At 41.6% G+C, this 23,319-nt stretch overlaps 2 protein-coding genes across 2 annotated transcripts; one reads left to right on the top strand and one right to left on the bottom strand.

Moving 5' to 3' along the window:
• Nucleotides 1-3,702: 3,702 nt before the first annotated feature.
• On the top strand, nt 3,703-11,166 carry FGB (fibrinogen beta chain). The gene is made up of 8 exons (XM_037378279.1): nt 3,703-3,836; nt 5,372-5,575; nt 6,805-6,988; nt 7,554-7,781; nt 8,398-8,511; nt 9,086-9,208; nt 9,370-9,655; nt 10,574-11,166. The coding sequence occupies exons 1-8, from the start codon at nt 3,759-3,761 to the stop codon at nt 10,800-10,802; spliced, it is 1,446 nt and encodes a 481-aa protein (XP_037234176.1). The 5' UTR covers nt 3,703-3,758; the 3' UTR covers nt 10,803-11,166.
• Nucleotides 11,167-13,685: 2,519 nt separating this feature from the next.
• On the bottom strand, nt 13,686-20,632 carry FGA (fibrinogen alpha chain). The gene is made up of 6 exons (XM_037378265.1): nt 20,535-20,632; nt 18,609-18,737; nt 17,370-17,553; nt 16,924-17,069; nt 14,912-15,965; nt 13,686-14,535 (listed from the first exon to the last, which is right to left on the bottom strand). The coding sequence occupies exons 1-6, from the start codon at nt 20,583-20,585 to the stop codon at nt 13,817-13,819; spliced, it is 2,283 nt and encodes a 760-aa protein (XP_037234162.1). The 5' UTR covers nt 20,586-20,632; the 3' UTR covers nt 13,686-13,816.
• Nucleotides 20,633-23,319: the final 2,687 nt, after the last annotated feature.

Here is a 23,319-nt window from a genome sequence, read left to right as displayed (position 1 = left end):
ATTTGGGGGGCAAAAGGTTTCAAACAGGTTTTGGCTTTAAGTTTACACACAGAATAGCATGTGCCCATTGATTGGTCAGTTGACTGAACGGTGGATTATGATGTGTGGAAATGGTTTAAGGACTAATCTCTGCCAACATACAGAGTGTCACAATATAGTTGTTTCCTTTCTATTGTCTGTTGAAAGAAATCGGGCTTATTTTTACTGCCTTTTTAGAGGAAACCAAGTTTGAAATGCAGGCTATTGTTGCAATCCAAGAAAAAAAAAATCCACTTCTATTTTGCAAGAAAACTTCACTTGTATGTGCTGTTCATTACTATTATTATTAGTGTTCACATGGCTTTGTAGTTGTTCTCATTTTTTTACAAGTAAACATACCCCTCAGAAATTTATAATCTTGGCCTATTTCTTGACGTCCTTGTAAAGCTTTAGAAAATCGGAGGACAAATTAATTCCTGTAATAATTTAAGTTTTTTTCTAGAAGATTTAGTCTAAGGGGAAATTTAGCCCCAGAACTTCAACAAATCAGGTCACCAATATTGATTAGAACATGCACTTTATTCATTGGTTTTTATTATATGCAGCTACTTGATGTCTTCTTGCATGTCAGCCACAGCTGCAAAACTCTGTAATTTTTTATAAATCACTACTTAGAAGAAGGTGACTGGGAAGTTGCTTGTACTTTTAGTGCTGTTTTAATGCTAAAGTGAGCAGCCCTGCTCATTAAGAACTTGCTTGCTCCCAGAACATGAAGGCAGCATCAATTCTCTTTTACGAGAAACCTTTGATGTGATATTTGTTACTGGTAAAAGCAAGAAATGACAATATTCATCTCAGCAGAGATGAATATTTAAATTTACAGTATTCTTTTTATACTATGACACTATTACCACACTAGTTGTTTGAAAGGTCATTTCTAAGTCAATTCCTATTTTAAAATTGAATTTAGTAAACACTGTAGCTCATGGGGGCTCAAGAAGGTTCTGTTCCCCCACCCCAAGGCCACCTTGGGGGCCATGTTCAGCTCTGAAGAGCCACGATCCGGTGGCCGTGACTTGCCCAATGGGGGTTTGTGTAAAGAGGGTTGCACCACTGACAGACACGTCGGCACAACAAACACCCCGGGCAGCATGCAAACAGTCATTCCTCAAAACGCACACACGCCTCTGCCAGTAAGTGCCTTTTCAGTACAAACATACTGTACAAAGGGATGTCCTGGAATACCATCCAGTCTGTGTTGTATTATTACAGTTCCTAACGGTGGGTGCGTTGAGGTGTCGCTACCACGTTAACTCTGGGAACAGCTTCTCGTTAACCATGTGAGTTGGAGGAGGGAATATGAAGGAAAAAAGATTGTGTCCTGTTTTGAAGAGAAGGCTTCTTTGGTACCACTTTTAGAAGACATTTAAGCCACGGGTTTGGTCGTTCAGAAGGCTTCGTTCAATCCTTAGAGAGTGTCAGCCTAACTGTAACAGTTGAAAGCATGACAGAAGAAACAGCATGCTAACAAAGGTTAAGTTGTTCTGCCAAAATGTTTTTCTATATATGCATACGCTTGCCAGTATAGATTGCTCTGTATGCAGTTCCAGATGTGGACTGGGGTTTGCTGATAAAACAAAACCTTTGCAGCACAGACAAGGTCTCCGCTTACCAGATGAGTGGTCACCAGTGGCATGATCCCCATCCTGGGGCATCTGCTTATTTGACATAAAGCTACAAACCTGCTGTGGCAGGACATAGATGTGCTATTCCTGGTAAATCCCCAGGGAGACACAACCACCCAACTCTCTTGGGGAAGCCAACGAAAAGTATTGGAGCCAGGAGGGTAAAGGCTGAGTTTCAAAGGGGAAATTCCATCTGAAGGCAGATGGAGCCTGGGAGTTTCCTGTGCTATGACTCTACAGCAGGCTTGGTGGCTCCCATGCCAGTCCTCATCATCCAGTCCCCGTCATCCAGTCCCCATCAACACCCGCTGCACAGCCACAGCCACGCTTCTTCACAGGGGGGTGAAGAGTACTTAATGCCTGCAGGACAGTGTAAATTATAGCAGAACATGGTGATGATTTCAGAATGGATTTAGGACAAATATCATACATGTAATTAAGATTTGTTTAGACTGAGCAAGGATGATTTCAGAGTAAGTTTCTATCTCGGGACTAGTGAGACCTTCTTTTAATTCCACTGTACCAGAAGCAACCTGTAAGCCCTGAGCAAGGGTTCAGCATCACTTAGTCCCTTTCTTATATGTAAGATGAGGGTAACTGAACTTCCCTCAGACGCACATGGGGGGAATACTGCATTTAAGTTTGGGATGTGCCTGGAACCAGTGATAATATCTTGGCTATCGTCTTTGCATGAAAATAGCATGTTAATGATACTGGGTTTGGCCTTAGGCAGATTTCCTTAATCCCCTTGGGGAGAAGATTGTGTTCTTTGAAATCTAATGGTGTTGGTGATGTCCCCCTGCAAGGGATCAAATTCAGTGGAGTTAGAGCTCATTGAGCCACGGCTGATTTTGTTCCAAGCTGTTTAATAATTAAACCATTCAGTTAAATAGTTTTCATATTTCGGGAATCTCCATAGTTCAGAAGAATTCTGACAACAGCATGAATACAGGAAAAATGTGTAAGCCAAGCAATTTTAGCTGTTCTCATCTTTGCTTACCGTAAAATCTGCTCCATCAAGTTGGTCTTTAAATGGAACCTTAGCCCATGGTTTGCATCTCTTTATGTCTTCAGACATCAATTTGAATGACTTTAGAAAAATATGTTGGCCCTCACTTGGCACATTTTATTTAATTCATTATATTATGATCACAAGAAAATCACAGGGTATAAAGACACTGAAATGTTAAAACACCACTAATGTGAGACCAGTGATACGCCATACTCTCATAAAGCATCAGAAAGCATGTTTGAGTATTCCAGTATGATTACAAGTAACTTCATGCTCTGTCTTCTAGAAGATTATTAAAAATATTTAAATAATATTTGACAGATACACTTTTTGTATTAAAAAAGGAAACCAGCAAATTAATATGTAAAATGTAATTACTCTAGGTCATTTACAATTTCATATTGCTAAAGTAATGGAATAGCATTGTTTTATGCTTACAATAGTAATCTGATCTTTAATTAGATCAAAACAATGTCTTCATTCAAAATTAATGTGATGAATGTAATATACTCTTTTTTTGCTTTTGTACTTAAAGATACCCAAGGACGTGCATACCTATCCGGCACCATCAGAACTATTTAGAAAAATGCAGCAATCTGTATGATGTGAGTTTAATTTAAATGTAATATGATATTTCTGAAACATTCAAATTTTCAGCAGAGAGCAAAAAAGGAGACGTCACAGTGTGACATCTGACAATGCTTCTTTTCTTTGGATGTTCACCTTTTCAACTCGTTTAAAAGACGTGTGATTTTTTAGGAAATGGTAACCTTGTGTAATCTGAGCAGGAGGTGCTTTTAAGGATTTAAACATGTATTTGATGCCAGCATCAACAGAGGTCTCTGGGACATGTAGATAAGAGTTGTCCAGATAAATTGCTCAACAACAAATGTATTCAGGCACACAGTGAAGAGAAAGGTTGAATATTAACAGAGATGCAGTGATTGCTCGGAAGGGTTGGTCCTATCACCGTCAAGCTGGAAATGAGGGTTGCCGCCTGTATATATAGGAACAGAGAGGACCTCTCCTTGCCAGAGCTGCTGGTGGGAGAAGGTCATTAAGCTCTCAAGCAAGCCAGCACCATGAAACTGCTCCTGCTGTTCCTGCTCTGTGTTTCCTCTGTTAAATCCCAACAAGGATCTGCTGACTATGATGATGAGGTTGTAATATTGTTCATAATTAGTAATAGTAAAAGTTATTTAATTTAACTGCATGCATGACTTACTCCTGTGAATTAGCTAAATTGGAAGCTGCGGGAAAAAATAATCCAGTGCATGTTGTTTTTCTGCTTGAAGTGTTCAAAGAAAAAACCTTTGTGTTATTTCTTTGTGTGTATGTAACTGCACAGTAGTTATTTTCTGAGTCTGGATATATTTTCTTCCTATTTATTTTCTTTTTCTATAGGGAATGAAGAATGTCTGATGAGAAGATTAGTTATTTACCTGAATTTATTTAAGGGTATTAATTTAGCAATGTTGACACATGATGTTACAGACAATATCGGGTGCAAAGAAGCAGAAATGTGTAATTAATCATGTCCTGTCTCAAAGACAGTAAAAACATTTCTACGGATTCAGGGCACATTGAAAACAAAATTAACTGCCATGCTTTGCATTGGAAATGGAGAGGTAACGATTGTTAAACAAAAAGGCAAGCAATGAGGATCAATCTAAACAGTTTAACCTATATTTAGTTTCAGGTAAAATGTTTTAATGGGAAATACAATTTAGAATCTCAGTACCTTTTTTACATTTTGAAAATCCCTGCAAAAATTAAATAGAGCAGGGTAATCAGAAATGAGATTATTTTCTGTTACACAATCTAAACATTTGTGTCTGTACATTGACTACTATGCTAAACCATTTTCAGCGATTTTATGATTTGTATACTGCCTACTTTTGAAATGACTTGAAGCCTCTGATCCCGGATCCTTAAAACCGTTTATTTGTAGCTATGTCTGAGTGGGACTAGAGATGGTCAAAGGTTTTGATTCAGTAATTCAAATAACTATTAATTCAAATGGTTTAGTTTCAGCAAGTGCTTAGGGACCAGGTCTGTTTTCCTTGCTCAGCCTTCTAGACTTTCTCATCTTTCGCAGAGATGGGGAATGTATGCATCAGAGGCAGCTCTAAAAGCCTACACTAAGAGATGTTATTGAATGCTTTTCCTAATTCCATCAATCAATAGGTAGCATGTGGCCCGGGACCTGATGATGTATTTGACCGATGCGGCCTGATTTTCTGAGACCTTACAAATTTTCCTGTAGCCTAGTGAAGAATTGGAACACTGATATTGTGATGCTGAATATTCTTCTTAGCCCCAAGAATGCCTAATTACTTTTTTCTTTATCCTACTGCTTCAAGTTTCATGGTGCTTAGAGGCTCTCAGCTATATAAACTTTATTCCTTGGTCAGAATGAACTATTGAAATACTGTTTTGCTTTGGTTTGAAGGCTTTTTAGTTTGTGTACGTCTAGGTGGCAGGAGAGTGACTAGTCTTACAGGGGAGGGCATAGCAATGACTTTTACATCATGCCAGTATAATATTTCCATTATTGCTTTTTTCATTCCATTCCGTGGTTTTCTTTGCTCTTTAAAATACCAAAGAGTGCTGAACAGATGCCTCCGCTCTGTGCATTGCATTTTACAGTAGCAATCCCAGACTCAGAGAGTTTCTTCTCCCCCTGGCTTTGCAGGATGACACCCCTCAGCTCGGGGTTCGAGGACACCGACCCCTGGACAAAAGACGGGAAGCAGCCCCCACACTGCGGCCCGTGGCACCTCCCATCAGCGGGACTGGGTACCAGCCCCGGCCCCAAAAGCGGGTGAAGCCAGGGGACAAGAAAGAACATATCATCTACCCCGACGCTGGTGGCTGCAAGCATCCTCTGGACGAGCTGGTATATGTCTGCCTGTTGAGACAGTCATTTTCTTCTAGTGCACCCCACGTGGGGTTTTCTTTGCCACCTAAGGAATGGTCGTTCATTTAAAGCAGCCCAACTTTGTTTCAATTTGCTTGAGGTTGGTAGGACTGCGTGCAGAAGAGTAATGGAACAGAGTCTATGGGATTAGTCGCAGTCAGACAGCCTACGGCGAAGATGGGGAGATGAGAGTTGAACCGTACGTGAGGAAAGGAAGTATCTGTGGGTTAGACTGTGTTTTCCATGTGGCTTTGCATAAGTAACTATTAAGAAGGACCCCCCCAAAAAAAAAACTCTGCAGAAGTGCTGTCTTGAATTTCAGATAATCTCAAGGAACCCTAGGGAGCAAACGAACAAAAAAAATATTTTCTGACGATTTGTTTGAAAGTATAGTCTATCCTCAGTCACTGCCCTTATGGAAGAGCTTGCAAGCGTGCTAAGGTCTAGCATACTCCTTGCTGCCTTGCAGTACTCTATCATGCTGTCCTTGTGCTCTCTGCTGGAAAATGCAAGCTATAACGGTGCTGAGAGTCATCTTAGTATCTGAGAGCAGATTTGCTCATGGAGGTTTCCAACAAATGAGTCTCTTACAGCATACTGAATACATGGTTACGGTGGAGTCCCGCTGCTGCTGAGGTGTTTTGGTTCTCACAGGACTTCAGAATTTCCTACTTCTTTTTAAAACACTGCTGTCCTTGATGGTGCGGTGCTTGTTGCAGAAGTTCAGCTTCTTGAGATGATAATATCGAGATCATGTGGCCATTTCACAAGTGATGCATATAACAAGATGTAGAGAACATGGTTGATTCTCTGAGGCTAGTGAAAGAGTAAAGGGCTAGATACAAACGTGCAACAGGCTTTAATCATAGTTCAGATGGCTTAACACTGAACATTTAACAGTGCAGAAAAGTGAAAAGCCTATAGTAGAGCAAAAAGTATGAAGAGAGAGTGCTTTTCCCAAGATCTTCAAGAAAAGTCCTCCTGGGGGACTCAGGGCTCCTTCCTGACCTTCAGGCTGAAACTGCTTCATAGAAGTTGAATGTCTTGGGTTCTTATCTAGGTGCTTAAATATCTGGTCTCACATTACTAAGTATTCAGTGTGTTCAAAGTTATGGTTATTCACTGATGGGATTAGAAAATTTTTATCTTGACTTTTATTCACAGTTCTTTTTGTTGTGGTTTTTTGTGTGTGTGTTTGTTTTTTTAAGGGAGTGCTGTGTCCAACTGGATGTGAGCTGCAAACTACACTGGTAAAGCAGGAAAAAAATGTGAAATCAGTTGTTCGTGACCTAAAGGACAAAGTGAGCAAACTGTCTGATACCTCTACAACTTTCTATGAATATGTGACAGCTCTAGATGATAAACTGGTAAAGACACAAAAACAAAGAAAAGGTATGCTATTTCTGTGAATTACTAGAGTAAATGGTATTGCAGTTCTATTGGCATTGCTACTGTTACTTCTTCAAAAAAATAAAAATACAGTGGAATATCTAGTGAAGTAGGGTTCCATGACCATGTCCTGTTAAACCTCAAAAAAATCCTTTGAGAGGGGCAAAGGAATGGATCTCATACTAAGGCAAGATTCATACAGGGCTCTTAAACATAAGGGTTGTGTTCTCCCCTTAACTGCTTTCCTGTGTCCATCCCATCCCTTTATGCCCAGCTCCTGGCTTGGCACTATGGCTCCCTGGAAAGAAGCTAATTATAGTTCTTTGGGAGAATATAGCACCAGTGATAAATCTACTAGCTAGCAAAGAAATAGCAATATACATGTACCACTTTCCTGAGAATCTCTGCGCAGTTTTTGCACATTGTGTAAGAAAAGAAGTGCCTATCCTTCCTCCCGGCTAAGGAAAGAAGTGGCTTCTCAAATTGTGCTTACAGATTGATCTTCATTATTTCATAACTGGAAAGCATGTTGAAAACTAATCTGCTTTTAATTTCTTTGCTTTTCTAGACAATGATGATATACTTTCTCAGTACAACACAGAAGTGGAATTGCATTATAGTTACATAAAGGATAATCTGGACAATAACATCCCATCTAGCCTCAGGGTCCTTCGTGCAGTTGTGGATTCTTTACACAAAAAGATACAAAAACTGGAAAATGCCATTGCAACCCAGGTGGACTACTGCCGTTCCCCATGTGTTGTTTCCTGTAATATTCCAGTGGTTTCAGGCAAAGGTACTCGTTCAACTATAATGACATCATTTTCCCCATTTATATCACCGTGCAAATCGATAGATGCGTCATTCAATTAGTTTGAACATGCCTCTGAAGCCTGTGTCATTGATTGGAATAGCAGAAAAGATCTAAAGTGATACTAAATGAAAAAAAAAATATTTTATAGATGCCTATACTGGTTAGAACAAAGATCCTCTTACCCAATATCTGTCTTCATTAGTGACCAGTAGCATTTTAAAGAAATATGTGCTTCATGGTCTTTGTAAGGTGGAGGTGATACATTTGTGACTATCATAGTTGTGCCCTTGAATTTTTTTCAGTCAAGAAAGGTTCTTTTTTCACAAGCTTATCTAGTTCAAAAAGTCACTGGCAAGTACACAGTCTTCCATTGCTCAATATGAACTCTTAGAAATTCCTGTTTGGCAAAGTAGAACAATGCAGGTGCACTGTTCTTTCTTCCCTGATTCTTTCACATGATCTATCACAGAAATCAAAATGAAAGTAGAATGATATGTGTATTTAAAATTGATCCCTTATAATCAGCAAACCAAAGGATAAGAAGATTGTTGAAGTTCACAGCTCTTTCAGTAACAGTGTCTCTGGTTTATTCTTGCAGAATGTGAGGATATTTTCAGAAAGGGAGGTGAAGTATCCGAAATGTACATCATCCAGCCAGGTCCTTTTGTCAAACCATACAGAGTGTACTGTGACATGCAAACAGATAAAGGAGGTTAGTGCAAAATAACTATGTTGTTAAAATAATTGATAGGGATGCTACAAAAAATCATATTAGTAATTTGCATTTTATACAAACTAATAGGGAGTTGTTATAAATTTTGTAATTATTTGAGAATTAAGTCTGACTCATTCAGAAAAGTCTTGGTCATCTTCAGACGTGCAGTAGGATACTTTTATAAAGAAACTGGAAATAAATTGCTGGGATAGGGTTGGTAAATAAAAATGTATCTTACTATGACTAGAATGGACCATGTGTGGGTGGGCAGACAAGGACGGCCTGGCCGATTTCTTACCCTGCTACTATGCACTAGACAGAAAACTGGGGCAGTCCATTAAGTTCTGCTTTTTCCACCTTTCTTTATGAAGCAAGGTGCTACTTAAGTGCAAGCAAAAATGGCAAGCTGAGCTCATAAGCAGTGAAAACTAATACCTGCTGCCAGGAAGCCATATGCTCTACTTATCTTGTGATGAAGATAAAAGAGCTGATAAAAGGAAGATAAAAGTATCTTAATGTCTCATGCTCCCTGCTCAATGGCAATTTAATCTAAAACCTGCCACTTCTGCAGGCTGGACTTTGATTCAGAACCGCCAGGACGGCAGTGTTAATTTTGGAAGAGTATGGGATGAATATAAAAAAGGATTTGGAAATGTTGCGAAGAGTGGAGGGAAGAACTACTGTGATACACCAGGTAAAACACTGAGCATGAAACTGTTTTCTGGTATTTCTTGAAGCATTTTGATTTTTTTAAATTAACTCATCCACTTTGGCAGACCCATAGGCAAATCATAATTTTTCCTTGTAGTATATTGTGACATCTGTTTCACAGGACTCTCACTTGTTGCTTCTCAGGTGAATATTGGCTTGGAAATGACAAGATCAGCCAGCTTACCAAAATAGGTCCCACTGAAGTTTTAATTGAAATGGAGGACTGGAATGGTGATAAAGTGTCAGCTCATTACGGAGGTTTCACCATACAGAATGAAGGAAACAAGTATCAGCTTTCAGTTAGTAACTACAAAGGCACTGCAGGCAATGCACTAATGGAAGGAGCTTCTCAGGTGCATGGAGAAAACAGGACAATGACAATTCACAATGGCATGTTCTTCAGTACTTATGACAGAGACAATGATGGATGGTATGTACTTGCATTAGATGTTTAAAATAAAAATAGAGCTTAAAATAGAGCTGAATATAGAATAGTTCTCTAATTTGCTGTTAGTTTTCACAGCACTTCGTAGTATCTTAAACTATGTTTTATCCCTGCAAGTTACCAGTCAAATGTCCAGGCAGTTGTCCAGGCAGTTCTCTTAGTGTAGCCAAGGGTGGGTGAAACTATATATCAGGTTAGTGCTGCTCTACGACCAAGTAAGAAGCAAGCATACTGGATTCTATTAATTCCATGAATGATGTTACCACAGACAAATCAGTAAATCTGGGTGCAATATATTCATTCTCAGAGACTGATGGTGGCAGAGCTGAGGACACTGTCTTGCTTAAGTCGGAATATTGGTACTCACATCAGTAACACCTAATGAATCCAGAGGAAAGAGACGGGTAGCATGTGCTATTTAAAAAGCAAAGTTCTGCCTACTCAGAAGACAGGTGCTCAGATGTAAAGTACATACTTTAGCACTGTATCTCTAAACTATGTGCTATGTCTTTATCTTAATACCTGATTACATATTAATGAGCAAAGGAATTTTTTAGGTTGGGAAGACATACATTTCTCATTGGTTTATGTCTTCAAATTGCATTGATATTGCAGTTATCGTTATGAACTAGAAGTAATTGTAGTTATCATTTGGTAAACTAAAATTACACTCCCAAAGAGATGCAGCCAAAATTTGACTTGTTTTTCTTAGCTGCTTCACCTTCCAAGTGCACCGTGTAGCACACACTTATGATGGTCAATCTTTTAAAGAAAGTTCAGAGAGCACTTTAAATGTTTATTATGGTTTGAAAATTTTGGTATAGGGGCAGGTGTACACGCTCTGGTAATCTGTTTGCTTACAGTTAATCTGTCACTCTCAACAATATTTTTTTCCCTCACCAGGTTAACTGCAGATCCAAGAAAACAGTGTTCTAAAGAAGATGGTGGTGGATGGTGGTACAACCGCTGCCACTCAGCCAACCCCAACGGCAGATATTATTGGGGAGGGACCTACAGCTGGGATATGTCAAAACATGGTACAGATGATGGTGTTGTATGGATGAACTGGAAAGGGTCATGGTATTCAATGAAGAAGATGAGCATGAAAATCAGGCCATACTTTCCAGATTAACCATTATCAAAATGCACAGAATCAGGGATTTTCTTTTAATATTTGTACATGGTTATCTTTTTAGCCACAGTATTCAGACTTGTCTTTACATATGAGAACCAAATATGTATGAGCATATTGTGACCTTAAGTGAAAAGCTATGTCAATTTTAAATCAAAATCTGACCGATGAAAATAACTCACAAGTGGGTTTTGTTCCATTTTTCATTTGTTCGCAAGACAGAACTAGTATAGAGTAACACTGATAAAAAAACCCAAGACCCAGCTTGTTTCACTCTTTTACAAAGGACTTATATACATGTTTGAAGAGAGAGAGGATTATTTTAAAATGTTTTCTAAAAATTAAATAAAGCCTTAAAAGTAAACTTCTCTTCACATGATTCCTAAGTATTTATGCATTATGCATGGAGAAGCAAATGCATTCCACTAAATTAGGGACAGTCATTTTCTTTTGTATTACAAAGGTAACGGTAGCTACCTGTGTAATGAGCTGAGAAGGAATAAAGTGAAAAGATAATATTTAAGAAATGGGTAGCTCACCAGTCACTTAGTTCAAATCCTGAATGCTGGACAAAACATGCCCTTTCCTGGGACCTAGCTTACATACTGTGCCTCTTAATATCCCTTCTACCCTCCCACAGTCTTTTATCACAGGATAGAATAAAATCCAGTATTAGAAGACCTGGCTCTATGCCTTTCAAACAGTCAGTATTGTGGGACTAGAGCAGTTAGTGACACCAGTCATAGGGTAGGTGAAGGTTGGGTATTTCACCGAAGCTATTGGTCTATGCTCCCTCGGTAGCCAGGAGCAAGGGTTGTCCCAAAGACAGGACTTCTCAACACTGGTAGCAGGATCAAGCACCTCTCAGTGGGAGCAGCCTTCCTCCCGAAAGCGAGGTGCCCAGATCGCTAGTGGTAGATGGGTCCCATCTGAAACCTGCACCAGTACAGGCTGGGGCTGACCTGCTGGGGGGCAGCTCTGTGGAGAAGGACCTGGGAGTTCTGGTGGGCAGCAAGTTGCCCGTGAGCCAGCAGGGTGCCCTGGTGGCCAAGGGGCCAGTGGCATCCTGGGGTGCATTAGGAGGAGTGTGGCCAGCAGGTTGAGGGAGGTTGTCCTGCCCCTCTGCTCTGCCCTGGTGAGGCCACACCTGGAGTACTGGGTCCAGTAAGAGAGACAGGGAACTGCTGGAGAGGGCCCAGCGGAGGCTGCGAGGGCGATGAGGGGACCGGGGCATCCCCCTTATGGGGAAGGGCTGAGGGAGCTGGGCCTGCTCAGCCTGGAGAAGGCTGAGAGGGATCTCATTGGTGTCTACACATACCTTAAGGGCGAGTGTCGAGAGGACGGGGCCAGGCTCTTTTCAGAGGTGCCCAGCAACAGGACAAGGGGCAACGGGCACAAAATGCAGCACAAAAAGTTCCATCTGAACATGAGGAAGAATGTCTCTACTTGAAGGTGACAGAGCACTGGGACAGGCTGCCCAGGGAGGCTGTGGAGTCTCCTTCTCTGGAGACATTCAAAACCCACCTGGACACAATTCAGTGCAACCTGCTCTGGGTGAACCTGCTTTAGCTGGGGGATGGACCAGGTGATCTCCAGAGGACCCTTCCAACCCTGAACGTTCTGTGATTCTATGAAAACTCTTGTGTTGATTTTACCTGTGGACCCCAGGAGGACAAGGAGGAGACACCATGGCAGCATCTTACTACATGAGCGCAAATGTTCAGCATCCCCACAGGCAGGCTTCTACTGAGGCTTGGGAACAAAACCACTAAGCGTAAAGCAGAAGCCCCTTTTCCAAAAGCAGAGTCACTTCTCTGCACATGGCTGTAAAGATGTCTTTGCTCTTCAACAAACTCTCCAAAAAAGTTAAATAGTAGCTGTGTTTGAGAAGCACTAATAAAAGGCTAAAAGTGAGCTGTTTTGCCAGTATTTGGTGATATTGTTAAATGGTTTGCAACATGCTGGACAGTGAGATTGGAGGCAAGGAAGTTTGCTTCTGCTTGTTTTTCAGTCAAACCACAGAAATATTAAACAGAGTAACTACTTGTGTGATTTTTGTCTCATAAGGTATAAAGGTAAATACAGTATATTCTTGTGTAACCAATATAAATGTTTTTCCATGCAGCCAGCTTTTTTGCTAAAATATTCTTCTGTACACCGTCAGCAAGTTGCTGGTTTAAACACCTGAGTTGCAGGATCCTTGCTTGACACTTGTGCAGAGAAACGCTCTAAACCAAGGAAATACATACTGTAGCCATCCAGGTGCTCCTCATCTTGCTTGCGCTGGTTACAGTCATAACCTTTTAGTTGGTACTAGAAAAAAATAGCCTGTTTTTGAAGTTATATTTTGATGAGTTGTCATGAACTGTCTTATTTTGAAGCTATAATATGCATGGTCAACTACTTTCGAATTCATCAATGGGATAGAAGGTCTACCTCCACATTTGTAATATCAAAGCTTAGGAGACCTTTAAAAGTCAGTCCTAAAATGCGTGCATCATTTATCAAAGGGTACCCCATAGTAAGTGTGCAGCAAAAGTGAGACCCCAAACCACCCGCGGCTCTGCCTGAGAACTGACTCCCTGTGCTCGCCTGCAAATGGAGATGAGAGGAGATGACTCAGAAGCGTCACTGTTGAACTCAGACTTTCACAGTTCATGTTAGTGGAGGCAGGAGTTAGTGTTGAACTTCTAAATTCTTTTACTTCTTTAACACTCTTAAACAAAGTAAATACTTCAAATTATAAATATTTTTATCTCCAGTCAAGGTGTGAGCTGCCAAAGACATAGACATAGTCACAGACATAGACCAAGTTCATAGAAAAAGAGTTTCAAAATCAGTATTTCTTTGAAAACATTAGTTATAAATAAAATGAAAGGACTGTTTTGTTGATAATTAATCAGTGTTTATTTTTAAGCCATAGATGTGTCCAGTTGCCTTCAAATTCCCAGAGTAAAGGTACATGATGCACACACACATATAAAAAAAACTTTTCAACTTGTAGTTGTAACATATTAATTAAAAGCCTGCCTTTCTACGGGTCTGATTTTCATTCTAACATTTTTAAGGGAATAGTCAGAGGCTCTAAATGGCAGCCAGACCACGCCATTTTCAATCTCATAAGGAACGTTGTACCTGGGGTCATAGTGGCCCCCCAAATAGTAAATGCCATTGAGGTTGGCCGCCTGGCAGCTGTTGTACCACCAGCCACCCCCGTACATCTCTGCACAGCTCTCCTCCCAGCGGTCCTGGTCGCGGTCAAAGGTGCTGAACTGCATCTGGGCATGGGATGTGTATTCGGTGCCCTCCTCCAGCCAGCCAGCGATCAGAGCATCCCCAGCGGTTCCCTCATAGGAGGACACGGCAAGGGTGTACCCTTCTGCTTCAGACCCTACCTGTACGATATACTCCGCATACGCAGCTTTTCCATCCCAGTCCTCTAACTCTACCCGAAGAAGAGTGTTGTTCTGAGTCAACAAGTGTATGTTTTCATTGCCCAGCCAGAACTCTCCTCGCCCTCTGCCATCCACGCTGCCGAAACCTCTCTTGTAGTCTTGCCAGGTCCGGTTAAAATTCACTGATCCATCCATTCTCTGTTGGATCAATAGCCATCCTCCCAAAGTGGTTTCTTGGTCGCAATAAACTGACAAAACCTTATTGGATCCCGCTGGCTTGATTTTGAAAATGCCACTTTTGGCACCAAAAGTGTGTTTCTGGCGGATATCATCACAGTCTAAAAAAAAAAGTTGATCTGGTTTGACAGGAGTTATCAGCAAATTTTAATAAAAGGTTCAGAGGAATCCAAGTACCAATAGCTCTGAGGGAAATTGTTAAACATGTCTTGGACTACACTAGGTATAGTGACAGGCAACATTAAAAAGAATTCAGAAAATAAAACTTTACGTACTTCTTAAATCGTGAACCGCCTATGTAATACCCAACTATTAATGAAATATTTTCCTTTTGATTTCCAAGGTGGCCACAAACACACAGTGCTTGCATTTTATCATCATTGTTGTACTGCAGTATCTAAACCCAATGTGTCAGTTTGGTTATGGATGGAGTTTGGCTCCACTACCTCAATAACTACTTCTGTGATGCCCGTGTACCTTTCCCAGCACTGGCTGTCCTTCGCTTCGATCCTGACGGTCGGAAGCTGCGTGCCTGAAAGTCTGGGGTGTCCTCTGCACTCTGATCATGTTGCACCCCACCTAGCTGCTCAGTTATTTCACGGGTCTTTAGTGATTTGGTTTCGAAAGTGGAGCCTCCCTTGTTGAAACTAGAAGAGGCGCTGGTCACTACGGTCTTGGAGTGACTTGCACTGCCAGATGGGAATCCAGATGGCTGAAGGTGAAGTCCTCCAAAGTCATCTTCTTCATCCTCTCCTAAGTCTGTAAATTTGCCTTTCCCCCCATAAGTCCCTGAATGACTGGATACCCCAGTACTTGAGTGGCTAGTGCCTGTGCCAGTTAAGTGGCTGCTAGTTGAAATGCTGCTAGATCCACCAAAGTGCCTACTAGCAGTGGATGGAGAGTCAGGGGTAAAAAACGACTCTAGCTCAGGGAATAACCTCTCTAGCTTGTGTGAGTCACCTGTCCCACCAACAGTTCCTGTTCCTGGGAAATGGGAGCAGTCTGAGCCATCAGAAGAAACCACCTTTTCAACTACTTCTTCCCTAGGGCCATCAGGGCCACTGACATATTTTGTGGTGGTAGTTTTGGTGCATCTACGGACAGGGGAGGAGGTTTTGTCTCCCAGACTAAGGGTTTCTCTCCCATGAGCAGGAATAACTAATTTGCTGGTGTATGCAGGTCCATCCCCCCTCGATTCTGCCACGTGATACAAGCTGTCACCTCGGGGAGGGTTTGTGTCTGTTTCTGGTCTTTCTAATACCACCTGCATCTGCTTGATGTTATTAATTATGTTCAGAGCTTGCATTTCTGGCAGAGGCTTATGCTTAAAATGCTCAGGAACATTTGAGTCCTTAAGTGGCCTCATTTTCAGTGTGCTTAAGGTGGTGGTTTGAAGCTCTGGGTGCAAGTCGATGGAGTTGGCTTGGGTAAGCTGCTTCTGGATGTTGTCATAGCTTTCCTTGTCCACCTGGTAACCAAAACTTTTAGCACAGGTTCCTTTGCAAGCTCGTATCTTAATATCAATGTCCACCTACACAAATGGAGAAAAATAATTCGGTTAGGGAGCTTTCGTGACTTTCTCAAGCAAAGATATCATACCTTTAAGTGGGCTAGGGAAAGGTGGGAGCTGCCCTGGTACCTCCCGCCTACAGCTGAGTTTTTCTAAAGCTCAGTTTTGAAATCAACCCTGGGTTTATTTCCACTGTAAATAGACAAGTGCAATAGCGCAGTGCACATGAGCTCCACGGAGAAGTACGTTAGGACATGTTCCCAATCTCTGCTCCCTCTATTTTCAGGGCATAGGGATGACCTCTGGGTTTGGAGGGAGTGCTGCAGAACTGGGCACGCTCCCTGGGGACCAGGGCAGAAACAGGTCCTTCAGGGAGAGGGGAGGACACTGGGCTTGTCCCAGAGCCTGTTATGGCCCTGCTGTGAGGCTTCCCATCCTGGGGTTACCGCTGTTTTCTCAAATGATCCAAAAGCTGGGTCTCTGATCCAGGGATCCAAATTGGCTTTTGAGCAAAACCACTGTTTGAGCCAGGACTTCTCCTCGCATTACTGTCAGAACTGGCTGCAACCAGGGAACATGGGCTCTAATGCCAGCATGGGCTGTGGGCAGCACTGGGGAAGGACAGGGCACATCCCCCTCATCCCAGCTGCTCAGCAGCTCCTTACAGGAGCAGACACACCTCACAGAGCCAGTTGTATATAACCAATATATAATATCCTTGCTGCCTGTCTCAGAGCAGAAGCCGCAGGTGGGACCAGGAGTCCTCCTGAGCTCATGTTGGTTCCCATGCAGCAGGAGCAGAAAACCAAGCTGCACAGAAAGCAACTTGTTCGGGGATTTGCCTTGGCAAGTCAGATCCTGTGAGAGCTGCATCATGTTGTCTTCCAGAAAGAGCACTGCTCGCCACATACGGTGTGATGGATAGACCCTCCTGTAGCTAAGCACTGGAAGGAATAGAAATTACGTAGCAGCCACCTACCTCCAAGCGCTTCATCTCTGTCACCTGTTCCTGGATGCTGTTCTGCAGAGCTTTAATTCTGTTTACTTGAGTGACAACTCTCTGCTTCAATGTCACAATTCTCCGCCTCAGTTCTCCTGACACGTGACCGTAATTCTCATCAGTCTCTGAAACAGAAATGCCTCACAGTCAGCTATGTACATGTGGTTTTCTTTCCTAAAAGAGTAGCATATTTTAAAACATGTAATTAAAACAGTAATTAAGAACATATTTCTCATAGCACTGAGCAGGTTAACATTACATTAGTTTTCATTAGTTAGCTGTTAAGAGTCTTGCATTACTATGTTTATGCTGGCTTTTGATAATAAGGTCCAGCGCAGCTTATATTTTCACTACATATTGCTTATGCACTAAAAAACCCCCAATAATTCAGCAAGGGATAATAAAACTGCATGTGAGATACTTACGCTGAGCACTGTCCAGGTTTGGTTTTAGTACATTTATGGTTTCCACAATTATCCGATTGGATTTTTTGTAGTTGTTTTGACTTTCTGCTAGCAGCTTCTTGATTTTGTCTATTCTGTGACTATAATCCTGGTCCGTTTCATCAATTAGTCCTTGCATCCTGCAGCCTGAAGGACATTTGGTACCCTAAAATTGGAAGAGGGAAATAATTGTCTTAAAATCTTCACGAGTAAACATTTTTCTAACATTATGTTTGCCAGCACTTTTGGCTAACACTGAAAACACATTAAAAAAAAAAAAATCAGGGCAAGATTCCACAAGTTCTCTTTAGGTGTCCTGTCCTATTCATCCAGTGACCTTGCAAAGGACTTGTGTGACTTAGAGCAAGTGACCGGGGGGCTCATCCTTTACCTCGTATGCCTCTGGCACCGGTGGTGTGATGGAATCAGTGAAGTGCATCCTCAGAAACCTGCCAAAAGTGGGGCATGAGGAACAAGTAAACCCTTAATTTTCCACCTCCTCTGTTCCTCAGGGGTGAAATAAGACATATATATATATATATATTTCCCAAAGGGCTGCTGTAAGGAGAATTCGGTTGTCCAGTTTGAGCAAGGATATTAGAGGCAAACTTATTTAAGTAACATTTTCCGCAGAAAAACTTAATGTTCTTACAGACTAAAACTCTTTGCCAAGACTTCATCAAATAACTGTAGCATAGAGGTGGGCTGAGATGCAAGAGAGAGAGAACTTTAACAGTTTATACACAAAGACATTCCGTCGATCATTATGAAATGGTTACTGAACATTTTGCCATCTGCCTTCCTAAGCAGTAACTTGTGAAGTGTAAGTTATTCCTAGTTATTTTTCTTTGTCACACATCTTTCTTTCTGGTGCCTTTCTCTTACCAACTCCAAAAGTGGCAATATCAGAATTCTGAAAAGAAACCTGTCTTATTTTTTTCTAGGTAAAGCCTTCTTTTATTTCATCTTTCTTTTCCAGGCTTACTTTCTCATCTGATTCTGCACCCCTGCAAACTTCTTCTCTCTCTTTCTTTCTCCTCATTTCTCACTTTCTTTCTTTCTTTCCTGCAGGAGCTCTCTCCAGCCTGCCCCAACATGAAGCATCCCCCGTCCTCCTTCAGACATACATCCCAGCCACGTGCTGGCTGCATGGCACCCATCATAGCGGTCCGTCTGGGGTCTGTGGGCACCCTACTTTTGCCCCCAGAGCTCATCGCTCACCCAGTCATCATCTGCACAGATGGGCCAGTTCTTCTCATACTGGCACGTGGACTGGGCCATGTGCTCCACAATCCTGGGACCACGCACTCCTGCACCCTCCTTTTCAAAGTCAGTCTCTCCACCTTGTGCCTGCCAGGAGGAAAAAAGAGAAAAAAGCAAAGCCAAGATTAACGAAACAGCTGCCGAGAGAACAGCAACATAATGCTGCTGTCCTCCAGCCCTCGGTGGCATAGGTGACATGTGGCAATTGCAGCCATCTGGAAAGCAGCACACCCAACAGTACAGGGATTTTATTCCTGACATTTCTTCTAAGATATGATTATTTTGTTGTTGTTGTTTTGTCAGAACAAAGTCTTCCATCTCTTAAAATTAATGTTGCTATGTAGGGAGCTGGTGATGCTCAGGATATATTATGATAATATCATTCCACAGAAGTCTTGTGTTCTGCGTACACATACAAAATTAACTTGAAATTAGATTGTAGCTGGTTAAGTTAAAACAAATACTTAAAAAATCCTATGTTCTATTTCCATTTGCCTCAATATTTCCAAATTTCTGTTTTCATTCTGCCACCTTCAGTCTACACAAAACTGGCTTAAAGATACATATGAAGAGAGTTTTCCCGTGAGTGTCTTTGATTTTAATCCCAGTTGCTAACTGTAAGCTTGTAGCACTGTTTCACCTGGCATAAAGAGCAAGAAAGCTAACAACACTGTAGTACAATAGTAATGTCAGTGATGGATGGATTCCATGGTGCTAATGGAAAGAAAAGAAATAAATATACTGAGTTTTTCTTCAAACCTAAGAATCACTTAGTAAAAGATTGGAAAACAATTCTTTTTTCATAAAAGAAAGCCCTGTTTTATGGCTAGAGATGTAATTTGGTCTGAATGGATTCCTCTGCACACTTGATGTTCTTTTCAAGCAGCATAATTCATGCTTGAAAATATTAATAATTAATATTTACTTATTATGATTATTATGTTCAATTATTACTTCCAAGGAAGATAAATCTTTCCTAATTCTAGCCTCCAGGGCCAGAATCTCAGCCCCAGAGAACTGGAAAGTCATTATTAAAATCAGCAGATTCACGCTGGTTTGATGCATCCTGAAGATCTGGCCCAAGTGCCTCTTAAAAGCAGCAAGTAAAAACTTTGATTTTATGTGGTCTGTGCCCTTTCAGCATTGACAGCTCCAATACGACTGCTTCTGTTTTGTCCCATCTGCTTCCTAGAATTTCTGTGGTTTGTTAAACATGCACATTCCTCAAAAAAAAAAAAAAAAAAAGTCAAAAGAGAAACATAAAGAATCTAACATAAGATTATGGCCTGAGACCTCAATGAGAAAACAGCAAGGTTATGTTAGCATAGTTGAAAATCAAGTCTATCTCTTTCCTTATTGAAATTTTTTTTTCTTACTTAGCTCTAGTTTAACCTGATGTTTCTGCCACAGGAATTGTTGGGTTTTAATGTGTATTTTATAATGAATGTATTGTGTGTCATTTGTAGGTGGAAAAGCCTGCTGAAGCACCATCCAACAGAGAGTGAAATTCACCTTAATAAACATGGAAATTCCTGACTGGCTGGGGCCACTAGCATCCAGTCTGTTAGGTTTAAGACTTACAGCAACACCGACGAATTTATGAATTCATGTTAATGTATGTGCTTTGCTGTTCCTGAAGTTAGGCAGATTCAGAAAAACCAAATTAAGCAAAACTAGAGAGCTGGAAGAGAGCTGGATACTCAAGAACTACTGACGAGAGTCCAGCAGTGAAGCAGTTACAGTAAGCTTGTGCATATGTGTGTGCATTGAATTTTATGAGCTAGGTGACAGCCAAAATGTATCTGTCTAATGAATGAACATTAAATAAACGCTCACTATTCAAAACAGAAAGATACGAAAAGAATCAAGTAAGCAAACTCATACCCAGGGTAAGTGGAGGCACAGCAAGACACAGAGGATCCTCATTGATATCATCTTCAGGAGGAGAGCAAGCAGAACTCTGACTGAAAGGATGCTCTTCCCTGTTCATTTCGTGCAATTTAAACCTTCATGCAAAGCTGTGATTAATCATTATGCTCCCTTCTGTTTGGAGACAAAACATGCCAGGTGCCCCGCCGACCCCCCCGCTTAGGTGATTACTTAAGGCCTCTTACACAAGTTTCTGATGTTATTTGCTCCAGATAAGTTTGCACAACACCAACATGTGGGCAACACCATGTATTCCAGGAAAAAAAATCTGTCTAAAGCTTAGTTTCTTGTAACTGGATGTTCACCTAAGATGTATGCAGGACCTAGTTGGATCCAGCAATGCTTACCTGCTGGAAGACACACACTCTGTGTGACGGGCACCACCAAAGAGCTGATTTTTGAAAAAGGAAGTAATTTGTTTGCCCTTGCTGTGTGACTGTTCCATTGCTGTGAAATTCACTGGCCTTTTCAAAGCAGATACTAGTCTAAGAAAAGTTGATACAGTCTATCTGTGACTATGTGGTCATCAACCAAAATTAATTCCTGAGGAGTGCAGAACCCAGTTTACATCAGTTTTTACATTACTGGTATTGGTATAACACATGATGTGTTCAACATTATGCTGTCTCTCACACAAATGTTATAATTTTTTATCAAGTAGGATGTTTGGAATGAACAGATATTTATGAAAAGCACAGTAGAGTGGTACATGAAGATGTCCCAGAGCAGATGTTAAGCATAATTAAAACTTCCTAAGGAGTCACATCTCCTTAAATGTTTGTGTAATGTGTATAGTTTGTGTGTGGCAATCGACGGTACCATGCTGCTGCTGCGAGCTCTACAACCAGCCTTACTGGTAGTGGGAAGTGGTGTACACGGCTGTCACACTTGAGAGGTGCTGCCCATCTTAGAAGTTGCCACCGCAGTGAGCAGGAACGAGCAAGAGAACCTCTGCTAGAGCAAATGTGGGCCTAATCAGTTGAAAGAACAAAATTCTTTCTTGGCTTTCTCAAAGCACGTGACATTCACAAAACTCTTCATCATCTACAGGTTGTAACATCTTATCACAGTCTCCTTTGGAGGAACATGTTTAAGTTTGTACAACATATTTAAATCAAAATAGCTGATTTTAGCTTTGGATCCATTCCAGCAGCCATTCATTCCATTCCAAGCCATTCCAGGTTTTGGCTTATCCTCCTTTCCTCTGATTTTTCTACTGGTTTCTGCCTTCAGGAGGCTTGAACCCTCCCCATGTAAAGCTCACTGCGGTTGGCCGGGACCCTTTGTTTCCTCCCAATTTTGGCCTTGCATTTCATGCTTCTCTTATCTAGGAAAGCCCTCTGAAACCTAACTTAACTTATACCAATATCACTACCTCATATCCTCCAGGAGAAGAGCTCAATAAGATGGTGCTGCAGTGCTCAACACCTACACCAAGGATCTGGTTTTGCATGACAAAGGGCTTCTGTTGTGTTTAAGGCTTAGTCTTCTCTGTGCACATTCTGAAACAAGATGTTTTGTTTATTTCAATTCCCTGCAACTGCTTTGTAAGTCTTCTGCTGAATCCCGTGCAGTGCCAGTAATACTATGATGTAACAAAGGTTTTCAGGTTTCAGCAGCAAGACAGCCCAACGAACTTCAGCAACAGATGTCCAAACAGACCGCATGTTACCTTCGCTCAGTTTGAGGATCAGCCAGCCATGGCTGTGTTCTTTGGTTGATAAATGTCCATAAGGCAGCTCCTGAACTCAAAGCAGATAATCAATACACCTACACACCAAAATGCTCAGCTGCTAACCTGAGCAGCGGCCAGACTGGCGATGCTTCCCCACTCCAAGTCCTACACAGTTTTGTTCACTCTGTTGCAGCAGTTCTGTGAAAGAATTATAAAAAGCTCAGAGGACAATAAAATGGTTACAGGACAGAAGGACCACAATAAGAGGAAGTCTTGCAGGGTTAGGATTAATTATTTTACAGAACAGAGTAAAATGAGCTTCATCTAAAGTGAAGCTGGGGTCTATGGAGAGTCTCCCACTCAAACCAGCAAGCTCTAATTTAGCCTCCACAAGGGATACAAAACTCTGCTGAGAGATTATAGCCTTAGGACCTCCATGGTCAGGAACACAAGGATCGCAGGTACAACCTACATATGCTGTCCTTGTGCGTACGCTCATCTCTGCTTCACTGCAGGATCATGTGTGATGTTTCTTCCACTGAACCTCTTCCTCTTCACAGAAAACATGGATGGTGCTCTGCAAGCAAGCAGCTGCCCAGCTCTTTCTATTCTATGGTGATGCTTTGCAGACTGTTTAAAGCTTCAAGAATTTTCCTATGGTGCTCATCACTCCGCTACCCCAGTGCTTTACAAGCGTTCATTCCCTGGGCATGCCTTTCCCCTCTACACAGCTGCAGAAGCCAGGAGAGAAGGTTAAGTCAAAAAGTAGTTATAAATTTTTGGGATCCATTTGGAGAGTCGGAGTCTTCCGAGCACACCATCCATGCAGATCCCACTGATGGCAGCTGTAGCTCCGTGTCTGCAATGTGGCTCAGGGGGAACATCCAGCAGCCAGCTCTGAGACATCGAAGAGTTTTGCCTCTGGTCCCACAGGAACCTGCTCGGGTGGTGAGGGCAGGAATAGCACCTCCTTCTGCAGGGTGTCAGCTGTAAGTAAAGGACAACTGTGCCCCACCTGGTCTTACTCACTACATGCATTACAAGCTATGAAACAACTCAAGCATC

Source organism: Falco rusticolus, chromosome 1 (genome assembly GCF_015220075.1).
Source record: "Falco rusticolus isolate bFalRus1 chromosome 1, bFalRus1.pri, whole genome shotgun sequence".
Taxonomy (NCBI): Eukaryota; Metazoa; Chordata; class Aves; order Falconiformes; family Falconidae; genus Falco; species Falco rusticolus.
Note: the sequence above shows the minus strand (reverse complement) of the source record. Positions and strands in the feature narration are given on the sequence as shown.

What these genes read in the sequence shown, in the direction of transcription:
- FGB (XM_037378279.1), top strand. Translation starts at nt 3,759, where the DNA reads ATGAAACTGCTCCTGCTGTTCCTGCTCTGTGTTTCCTCTGTTAAATCC. An exon ending in TCCAGTGGTTTCAGGCAAAG is followed by an intron (nt 7,782 to 8,397) that starts GTACTCGTTCAA and finishes TTATTCTTGCAG; the next exon opens with AATGTGAGGATATTTTCAGA. An exon ending in GAACTACTGTGATACACCAG is followed by an intron (nt 9,209 to 9,369) that starts GTAAAACACTGA and finishes GTTGCTTCTCAG; the next exon opens with GTGAATATTGGCTTGGAAAT.
- FGA (XM_037378265.1), bottom strand. Translation starts at nt 20,585, where the DNA reads ATGATATCAATGAGGATCCTCTGTGTCTTGCTGTGCCTCCACTTACCC. An exon ending in AAACCTGGACAGTGCTCAGC is followed by an intron (nt 17,070 to 17,369) that starts GTAAGTATCTCA and finishes TTTCTGTTTCAG; the next exon opens with AGACTGATGAGAATTACGGT. An exon ending in GACAGCCAGTGCTGGGAAAG is followed by an intron (nt 14,536 to 14,911) that starts GTACACGGGCAT and finishes TTTTTTTTTTAG; the next exon opens with ACTGTGATGATATCCGCCAG.